Here is an 11,136-nt window from a genome sequence, read left to right as displayed (position 1 = left end):
GGTTGGCGCAGGATAGAGCAGGGTTTAGGGCTGTTGTGCATAGGGTCGCTATGAGTCGGAAACGACTCGATGGCACATAACAACAACAACAATGGTTTCCTTACAAAGTTAATATACATTGTGGTTTACACTATTCTTCATTCATATTGTGTCTCATATAATCATTCCATTCATTGTTTTATAAAATTAATCACGATTGGACTCTGTCCACCATTACTGTCTTTTCAGGTCACCTCCAAATCCTTCCCATTTCCTTTACCCCTCCCTCTACCTACCAAGTTTCAACCTTGTGATTTTCCCCCTAACCATCTTCATCCCTCTGTTCCCACTTCCTTTCCCCTTGGCTCCCCAAACATATTTTACTAGTTTTCCTTCTATTTTTTTACAGTTATGGTCTGATGCAGTATTTGTTATGAGACTGAGTTAATTCATCCATCAATTGTGGTACATTCACACAATGGAATACCAAGCAGGACTCAGGAACAATGATTTTGAAAAATAGTATAACTTGGGAGAGACTAGAGAGCACTGTGAGTGAATAATGAGCATGACATAATGAGAATGGAGAATTAATCAGTTTTTTTGTGTATAAGAGTACCAGAGGATGTCTTTGTTTCATTGACTATGCAAAGGAGTTTCACTGTGTGGATCACAACAAACTGTGGCTGACGTTGAGAAGAATGGGAATCCTTTCTACATTTGATTGTGCTATGTGAAACCTGTATTTGGACCAGCAGGCTGTCGTCAAAATAGAGAAAGGAGACACTGCATGGTTCAAAATTGGGAAGGGTGTATGCCAGGGATGTATTATCTGTGTACCTTTTTAATTTATATGCAGAACAGATCATCCAGGAGGCTGGGCTGTATGAGGAGGAACATGGCCATCAGGATTGGAGGAAGATTATCAACAATATACATTATGCAGATGACACAACCCTGCTTGCTGAAACTGAGGAGGACCTGACGCGCTTGCTGTAGAAGATCAATGACTGCAGTCTTCAACTTGAATTGAAGCTCAACATCAAGAAAACAAAGATTCTCACCACTGAGCTGACTGGCAGCATTATGATAGTGAAGAGATTGAGACTGTTAATGGCTTTAGTTTGCTTGACTCCACAATCAACTCTTGGTACCAGCAGCCAGGAAATCAAGAGATAAGTAGCACTGGGGAAGTTGGCTGTCAAGGACCTCTCTAGAGTACTTAAGAGCAATGATATCAATCTGGAGACTAAGGTGCCTCTGATCCAGGCCACAGTCTTCGCAATTGCTTGCAATGCGCCAGAAAGCTGGACAATGACTAGGAATGATATAAAGAGAATTGATGCCTTTGAGTTGTAGTGCTGGAGAACTGCCAGGAGAACAAACAGGTTCATCCCAGAGAGGGTGAAATCAGGCTACTCCTTGGAGGCAAGGATTCTGAGGCTTCGTCTGACATAATTTAGGCAAGTTGCAAGGAAGGACTAGACCCTGGAGTGGAAAGGGTGGAGGGACAGAAAAAGAGAGGGAGACCTTCAATTGGATAGATTGATTCAGTTACTGGGGTAATGAGGGTAGGTGTATCAGAGACAATTAAGTTGGCACAGGATAGAGCAGGTTTCAGGGCTTTTGTACACAGGGTTACAAGTGACTCGACAGCACTTAACTATTCAGTGTTTGTGTAGATAATTCTCATCTCTCATCCTCTTCTGAGTTTGCTCTTTCCCCATTAACAGAAACTCAATGCCCTCTAAGAAAGCAAAAAAAATGAAAACTTATCTGAAATTTGGAACCTGCTCACATATGACCCTTCAGCTGATTCCCCAGGAACTTCTGTGGCCTAACGGTAAGGAATTGTACTGCCAACCCAAAAGCATGCAGTTCAAATCCACCAGCTGTTCTGTGGAAGAAAGACTGGCAAACAACTTCTGTGCCCTTTACAGTCACTGGAAACCCACTGGAGAGTCAGCTATGAGTTGGCCAACTCAAGAGAACACAACAATTACTAGGTTTCCTAAAGTTGTAAATGACACAGCAGGAGCTTGCCTATCTTTCTAGAGATGCTGGTGGATTTTAAGCTTCACAGAGGTGCAGCCTGAGTTAGCAGTGAAACTACCCAGACTAACTCCAACAGAGCTACTACAACCCCTGTTGTTAAGTATCGTCGAGTAGATTTAGACTCATAGCGACCCTATGTACAATAGCTTTGAATCCTGATCTATCCTGAGCCAACTTTATTGTCTCTGATACACCTACACTCATTATACCAGTCACTGAGTCAATCCATCTCATCTAGGGTCTTCCTCTCTTGCACTGTCCATCTCCAAGGACTGGTCCTTCCTTGAAACACGCCTAAAGTATGGAGGATGAAGCTTCAGAATCCTTGTCTCCAAGGAGCAGCCTAGTTTCATCCTCTCCAGGATGAAACCTATTTTTTCTACTAGTCCATAGTATATTCAATACTACCAGTCCATAGTATATTCAATACTACAGAACTACAGCTCAAAAGCATCAATTTTCCTTTTGTTACCCCTAGTCATTGTCCAGCTTTGACACATAGCATGTAATTGCAAATACCATGGCCTGGATCAGGAACAACTTAAGTCTCCAGACTGCCATAATTTCTTTTCAGTACTCTGGTGCAGTCTCTGACAGCAGACTTTCCCAATTCAATTTCTTTTTTTATTTCCTGGCTGCTGGTACCAAGTGTGCTGACTGCAGAGCCAAGCAAATCAAAACTGTTAACACTGCAATCTCTTCTCTGTAGTATAATGATGCTGCCAATAGGTCCAGTAGTGAGAATCTTTAAGGGTACCATCTAATATCCTGGGGAGACACTGTCTTTAGGAAGTTGCACTGCTAATCCAGAAAGCAGCACTTCTCTAGTGGTTGTAAATACACCTGTGGCTCCTTGGGAGAAAAGATGGGCAATCTCCTCCTGTAAGATTTATAGCCTCTGAAAAATTAGATGATCAGTTGTAAGCTGGTTTTCATTATCAGCAAGGAGTTTGTCAATTTGATCCCACCTAAACAATCTTAATGGAGCATAATGCTCACTGCAGTCATTTTTTGGTAGTTAAAACAATCTCTGGTTTTATTTTCACTTTGGTTTGGTATTAAGGCTTCAGGGAATATTGTTGTTCAAAAGTTTTTAGATTATTTATTAGGATAAAGTTTTGGAGGTTCATCCAGCTTCTATGGCATCACAAAGTTCTCTTTTGATAAGGATCTTTCTAAAGAATCTTTGATCAAAACATTCAGTAAGGCTGCTGGGTATCACCTAATATTCTTGTCTCCCAGAGGTGGTGGCAGTTGTTCCTGGAGGCCTTCTGCTGCCGCAGCATTTCTTGGCAGTAATGTTTACAGCTGCAGCCTATAATAAGTGGGCTTTGCCATGACTTTTTAAAAAAACATTTTGAGAGACTCCCGATACTGAGGAGTTGTTTCCTTTGGAGAAGCAACTCAGCTGGGAGAGGTGGGACTCCTAGGGGGTTCTCTAATCTAGGAGGTTACTTTTGTCAGGGTGGATAGATGTTTCCTGAGCAAATTCTAAACAACTTGATAGTCTTAACACTGTTGAGGTTGTCTGTGGTCATTAAAAAGATCTCAATAAAAGATATGAACAGACTCACACCTCACAGGTAATTGAGGATTGGTCAGATTCTGGTATGAAACAGAATATGTATAAAAGGCTACAATGCAGAGGTTTTAGAGGGCCCTCCTGGTTTAGAGAGATGCTGGCTGGCCAGCATGGCCAGTTGAGAGCTGGGTGCGAGAGGCCCCACCACACCGGGGCTGATAATGGAGAGATGGCCTGGTGGCACAGCATCTGACTGAAGACACATAAAGGTAAGCAGCTGAGTGAGTCACAGGTGGGGAGATCCAATGGCGAAGAAAGCAGCTGAGAAAAACCAAATAAGCTGCTGCACCTGTTAGCAATGGAGAGGCCAGTGGCAGAGAAGGCAACAGTTCAAAACCCCACAGCAGAGAGGCCTGAGCTGAGTTACTGTGAGGAGACCTGAGAACTGAGGGGACTGAGCAAAGATGAGTAAGCTAAAAAAAGTAAGCCAGAGAACTGTGTGAATGGAGAGGGTGAATGAGCTGAGAAAGCTGAGGGGGCTGAAGGAGCTGAGGGGACCAAGCAAGCCAAGACTGAGAGCTCCTATTCAAGCTGTGAGCTGAGCTGATCAGTGGAGAAGAGGTCTGATACTGCAGAGCTGCTCTGATCAGATCATCTCTGTAGTGGTGGAGGAGGAGTGTGCTCTGGATTTCTGGGACTGGTCTAAGCCCTGCCTCTGTGCTTCCTTTTCCCAAACTGTAGACCTTCCCTTCTTTAACCAACCATGTAGCTGTTGAGTATCCTCTGAGTGAGGTATGACCACTCCAACGTCTTAGCAAACTCACAAAAAAAGCAGTGTTACATAGTCTCAATCTTAATGCTCATGAATTTAGATCATTCACTATGGTAAACTACACAGTATCTGTTTTCTGTAGAGCTGCTAGATGGGTTCAAACTGTCAACCCTCCTGTTAGTAGTACAGTGTTTAGCTGTTTGTGCCACCAGAGCAGTTTGCTGGACATTTAAGTCAATCTCCATTTTCTTGGTATTTATATTCTAGTGGACTGATAACAAACTATAAAATAGAATAAAAGGTCTAAGAAGGGAATGGCAGTTTGAAGGTTTGAAACAGCATGATCAGAGATGTCTCTAATGAGAGGGAGCCAGTTGAGCAAAGACCTAAAGGAGGTGGGGTTGTGCAGCTTCTTAAAGAACTAGTGCAGGAGGAGTAAGTTCAAAGGGCCCATGGCCTAGGGCCCAGGCATGTTCCAGCAGTGTCTACTGTTTAGAAAGCAGGCTTGGCAAGGGGGGGAGGGGTGGCAAGAGTAGGCAGTGCCTGAGTGATACAGACTTTGTAGGCCTTAATAATCTTAACTTCTGATTTGGAGATAGGAAGTCCCTGGAGGGTTTTAGAGTGTTGCAGAGCAGTACAGGGAGGGCCCCAGGGTGAAGAGAGCTCTTTGCAGAAGCATGGTCAAGTTATGAGACCTCTGCAAAGTTCCTGGGTATCAAACCTTGTCAGGAAACATGTCTCCTAGGAATATTTCCCCTGCTTTGTCTCTCAACTACTTACAGAGTAGTTTAGTTCTCAAAGGATGACACTATCTCTAGAGACCAAACTCCAATTATCCCACAAAACAAGGTAATTGGGATTACAATAGTATTCATCTTCTCAATTCTCAAAGGGGAAACTTATCCAAGGCAGGAACAAAAAGGCAACTCCCAGAAACAGACCCTGTACACTGAGAAAATCTCCACTAACAATTCAGAGAGCCACTAAGTTATGTGAAAATACTGTTAGTTACTTTAAAGTTACTTTCCTTCTAGACATAATGTTACACAAGATGAGGACATAAATGTGGATATTAGTCAACAGTTACTGTGCTAGTGGTATAGTAGAAAATGAGACAGAGAGGCTTGCCTTCCCACCGAAGAGAAATACATAAAGACAAATTGCCAAACGTGATAGGTTCAATGGGAAGATAGCGTCCTGAAGGAAAAGCAAACAGGGATAGAGAGCATTTGTTGTTGTTGTTATGTGCCATTGAGTCGCCTGCAACTCACAGCGATCCTATGTACAACAGCCCTAAACTCTGCTCTGTCCTGTGCCAATTGCACTGTCTCTTACACTCCCATCCCGATTACCTCAGTCACTGAATCAATCCACCTCATAGAGGGCCTTCCCCTCCTGCGCTGTCCCTCCACCCTCCCAAGCATGATGTCCTTCTCATAGGACCAGTCTCTCCTGATTGGAATATTGCAGTTTACAATAGGCTGATCAGGAGAGTCTCTGAACACTTACATAAATGTATAAATATGTGTTTATATAACCATTTACATATACACATACTTATTTGGTAAAAACTTAAAGGAGGTTAAGTAGCTAGGGAAAACTATTGTTAGAAATTATATACCAGTGAGTTAGAACCAACCCAGAGCTGACGCCACAGCAGGTTTTCAGAGGCTGTGAATTACATGGGTGGAGAATGCCCACTTCTGTCTTTGAAGCCACTGGTGGATTCGAACTGTGTACCTTTGGATTGGCAACACAATTCCTTACCATTAGGCCACCAAAGCTCCCTGTCATAAAGAGGGGAAAGGTGCTATGGTGGGAACATATGCCTGGCCATTTTGTCAAGCAGCAAGCTGTGTTGCACAATGTGAGCAACAACCTAAAATATCATTCCACATTTTATCATGAGGAAATATTACTGCAGCCAAGATGGTCATCTCTGACTTCAGATTCCCTGAACTGAATTATTTAAAGATGCAAAATATCTTACAATATATTATCAGGAAAAGCAGCTTCAGGTTAGATACTTTGCTTTCCTAAAACCAGGGCATGACAGTTTTATCGGTAAGATTTTCTTAAACACTCTTAAAGAAAATGTGAGTCCACCTTGGTGGACATTGAGTTCTGCTCTCCTCTAAGTAGCACACAGTGCTAACCTGCAATGTTAAAGTGAACAAACAACTTAACTCTGGTGAAGAGTCTCCATCTGGGGCACAAAATTATCTCATTTAATAATAAAATTAGAGAAATAGCTTAAAACAACAAAATCCAGTTGCCACTGATGGTCTAAGACTCAGCGAGTTCATGTGTAATAGAGAGAACTATGCTTCCAAGTGTTTTAACGATTGACTTTTCAGAAACAGACTGCCAAACCTCCTTTCTTTGAAGACACCCCAAGTGGACCCAGACTACCAATCTTGAGGTTATAGCACTGTGTGCCAACAACTGTATTCAGAGGCTCTAGAGCTTTCATTTGTTATTGGGTGTCATTAAATCAGTTCTGACTTAAAATAACTCCAAATACAACTGAACAAAACCCTGTCAATCTTGTATTTTGAAGAATTCCATTCAAATAATGGAGAAAGGACCTTTGACCAATGTGTGTGTGCACACGCGTAGAAAGAGAATGACCATAGGGCTGTGGAGCAGGCATGAGAGTTTCTGGTCATAAACTAAAGGACCAAAGAAAACTAAATCCAGCTCACTGTGGTAGAAGTCAGGGTCACGGCAAGTGAACGGAACACATTCATGCCTCGTTAGACCAGGTAGCTCAAGGGTAAAGACATCCCCCAACAACTCAATTAGAGGTGCAGGAGAAGGTGAAGATTCTGGGAGAGGAGCTCTACAGAGTGCAAGTGCTTCACTTGACTTCAGTCCAGAGCCCCAGGTAAAATCCAGATATAAAGTCAGCAAAAAAGAGGAAGATTCTCAAAAGAGATGGACTAACACATTGACAGCAACAATACGCTCAAACAATACAGCAACTATGACGGCCCAAGGCTGGGCAATAATTGTTAGACCTACAGTCACAATGAACTCCGGTTGCCAAATGGATAAGGAGTTGCAGTGTCAACAGAAAGGCAAGTAGTTTGGACACAACAGCTGCTCTGAGGAATAAAGAGGTGTCATCTACTCCTGTGAAACTGAAAGGCGCTGAAAACCTATAGGAAGGTCAGCCATGAGTTGATTTCTACTAGACAGTAATGAGTTTTGTGGAAAGTCATTGTTAGAATTCACTCAACATCACCTGACAAGCTTCTATATGTATCAGGTAGTGTTTTGTTCTTTTGTACACAGGGTCACTATGAGTTAGAGACTGAATTCTCAATGGCAGCTAACGAAGTTTCATTATTAAAACAACCACTACCAAGAATTCTGGTGAAGAGCTCAGAGTTTGTAGGACAAAACCCCAAAAATTATTTCTCTAAAGAATTAACTCTTTCACTTCAGCCTATGTTGGTCACTAGCCTGTTGTCGCTGTTGAGATAGAAGTGATTCACAGATAAACTTCCAGTGGGCATGTGAAGAGAACATTTATTTTTCTCCCACTGAGCACCTGATGGATTCCAAATGCGTTCGTGTCGGCAGTACAACTCCTTATGGCTACACTACCGGTATGTCCAAGTTATTATCCTAGTCAACCTAATTGTGCCCATGTGAATTCTATACCTAGATCAAAAAGCTGTTGTGTGAACAAAATAAGGGTTTAAAATTGGGAAAGGTATACAACAGGGTTGTATCCTTTCTCCATACCTATTTAATCTGTATGTAGAACAAATCGTGAGAGGCTGGATTATATGAAGAATGTGGCATCAAGGCCAGAGGAATACTTAGCAACAATCTGTATTATGCAGATGACACAACTTTGTTTATTGAAAGCAAAGAGTATTTGAAACGTTGCAGATCAGTAACTACAGCCTTCAATAAGGGTTGCATCTCAACATGGAGAAAACAAAAATCTTCACCACCAAGCTAACTGGTAACAACATGATAGATGGAGAAAAGACAGAAATTGTCAACGATATCATCTTGCTTGAATCACAATCTACACCCTTGGCACCATCAGCCAGGTAATAAAAAAAAGTATAGCATTAGGAAAATCTCCTGTAAGAAACCTCTCCAAAGTGCTGAAGAGCAATGATGTGGGTTTTTTTTGTTTTGTTTTTAGCAATGATGTTTTGAAGACCAAGATATAACTTATTCAAACCATAATCTAATTATTTGCTATGCAGCTGAACGTTGAGTAAGGATGGCAGATGAATTGATGCCTTCAACTTGTGGTGCTAAAGAAAAGTGCAAAATAATACACAGCAAACAAAGCAGGGATTTTGCTGACGGTTACAAAAAAAAAGTGCAGAATATCCCATGGACTACAAAAAGGACATGCATATCTTGGAAAATGTGTGGCCAACATGCTCCTTGGAGGCAAGGATAGTGAAGCTTCCTCTCACATACTCATGTGTGTTTCCAGACCTTGGAAAAAGACATGTTTGGAAAGGCTTACGGTCAGTGAAGGAGAGGAAGACCCTCAATGACACTGATTAGCACAGTGAATCTAACAGTGGGCTAGTGTATTTCAGAGATGATCAGGATGGCACAAAAGAGGGCAGGGTTCAGATCCATGGTTCTCAGGGTCATTGTGACTCATTGTTGACAATGATGGCACTTATGAACAACATCACCCTAGTCCCCGTGGAGGCTTAACAATAACAACATCCTAGTCAATGGCCCCATGGAGGCCAGAGTATAATGCACACATCCTTTGGTCCACATCACTCTCCAAGAGGGAACATGACAATTGTCTCTGTGGCCACGTTGGGCTTTTTGATCTTAGCCTTTGCCTCTGATGATTATACCATAATTAGTACCCTCTACTAAATAACTATAGTAAGAGCAGCCTGAACCTCAGCCACCAATCCTCAAATTGATAAAACAAGATCTTAAGCTGATTTTCATAAAACACAAAGCTGACCACCCTTAGTAAAATGCATAGACCTATTACTTCCATTCACCTAATGTGCAGAAAACTTGGTTTCTTTCAAAACAAGTACTGAGAAAGCATAGTGGGAAACCAGTATAAATGTATTAATGTACAAATGTATACATTTTGTAAGCTGTCATAGCTGAGTGGAACAATCTAACCATGCTAAAATTCAACTTGCATTGCTACCAGGTAGGGCAGCTGGCAGATTCTCAACAACTTTTTGATTCGAATTGACCTCCTACTGGGCACCCCTATTGGAAGGAGCTTTTTGGATTTTTTTTTTTTTTAAATCTGTGGAAGAAAGGCGGGCTTTTCACTGCAAGCAATTATGGTATTATTTTCTAATTTCCCTAGTGGGTGTCTACTAACCTCTTTCCTAAACCGATTTGTCCGAGCAGGATGAATCATGTACCTCTATGAAAAAATGCAGAGCTACAACTAGGAATGACGTTTTCCCACTTTGGTCAAATTTTAAAAATGACTTCGCAATTTTTTTAATTCGGTAACACTGACATGGCAAAAACATTAAATGGAACAAAACGATACACGCACAAGCCCCCTACCCCCAAAGAAATCGTCTTCCCGTCTACCATTCCCCATGAGAAAAGTCACTGGTTCGTTTTGTTTTGTTTAAATTACTTTGGAAAATGTCTGATATGTAAGAAGCTCATGTGTTTCTTTTGTCTCTTACAGTTTAAAATATGAAATGCACCGCGCGTAGCTTCACGCCCCTTCTGCAAGGTTTTTAAGAGTATTTTAAAGTCAATCCTAAAAACCAGGTCATTTTACCCGTCCAAGGTTTAGTATATCCAAAGGTAAGCAGTTCGAGTGCAGCAGCCGCTCCGCGGAAGAAAGGGCAGGCAGTTTCCTCCCATACGATTAACTGCCTCTGAAATAGTCAGGTTTAGCAAACAAGGTGTTTCGGTGGTAGGTTTCTTTTTCCTGGTGGACTCCAACCAAGTACTTCTGCCGGTCGCAGACGCCCTCGGCCCCTGTCCCGCGCGCCCTGTCAGTACTTGCGCCAGCCCGTGCCGTGAGGCTGGTCCCCGGCTGTTCGGAGTCGCGAGCTCCCGCCTCCCCCGCTCCCTGGCGGCGGCCCCACAAGCTTGGCGCAGCTGCACAACCCACTGTCCCCAGACACCAGCGGTCCCCGGAGGGGAAACGATTGACACAGCTGCCTGCACTGCGGCCCTCCCCCGCGGCACCTGCGCCTCTGGCGTGGCTGGGAGCCGGAACACGCTCCAAAGCCGAGAGAGAGGAACCCGCAGCGACCGCTCGGCCCGCTCCCTGGTCCTCTCCAGACGCCAACGCCGCGACTTCACGACGTGGACTACAACTTCCGTCGGGCCCAGGCTTGAGCCAATGGTCGGCCCCCGAGCATGCGTGCTGCGCCGCCTGCGCGGCGGTTTGAGTAAACGGCCACGCGATTGGCTGCCGGCTTGGGTGGCCGCGCGGGGCCTGTGGGAAGCGGAGTGACGGAGCGAGCGGCTGTTGGAGGAAGGAGGGGGCCGGGAGCGCAAATGGCGTTGAGATGGTACTGGGCCCTGTTCAAACTCCAGCGCTGACCATTCACTGGCGGAAGCGGCGGCGCCGGCGGCGACGGCCCAGCGGGCGCACGGAGTGAGCTTTGGTGCCGATTTCGGCGGCTAGGGAGGCCTAGTCCCCGGCCCGGCCGGCCGTGGTCAAGGCGGGGAGGGAAGTTGCGGGGTTGCCGCCTTCCCCCCTCCGGGGCTTCCTATTTACCGAGAGCGGAGTCCTGGGTCCGCCGTCGGCAGAGCGCCCTTCCTCGCCCCCGCCCTCTCTCGGCGCGCCGGCCGGCCCAGC

The 11,136-nt window shown here is 44.2% G+C and overlaps 1 protein-coding gene across 1 annotated transcript in view; it reads left to right on the top strand.

Annotated features, from left to right (window-relative positions):
• Window positions 1–10,813: 10,813 nt before the first annotated feature.
• Window positions 10,814–11,136, top strand: part of LOC102860619 (wings apart-like protein homolog) — a 124,986-nt gene continuing 124,663 nt past the window's right edge. Inside the window, 1 exon segment of the mRNA XM_006901021.1 lies at window positions 10,814–11,019. Within this exon segment, the coding sequence (XP_006901083.1) occupies window positions 10,844–11,019 (176 nt within the window). The 5' untranslated portion in view covers window positions 10,814–10,843.

The sequence above is a fragment of the Elephantulus edwardii genome, unplaced genomic scaffold (genome assembly GCF_000299155.1).
Source record: "Elephantulus edwardii isolate Elephantulus edwardi_28Jun2011 unplaced genomic scaffold, EleEdw1.0 scaffold00305, whole genome shotgun sequence".
NCBI classification, from domain to species: domain Eukaryota; kingdom Metazoa; phylum Chordata; class Mammalia; order Macroscelidea; family Macroscelididae; genus Elephantulus; species Elephantulus edwardii.
The sequence above is the reverse complement of the archived record's forward strand: the minus strand, read 5'-3'. Positions and strand labels throughout refer to the sequence as shown.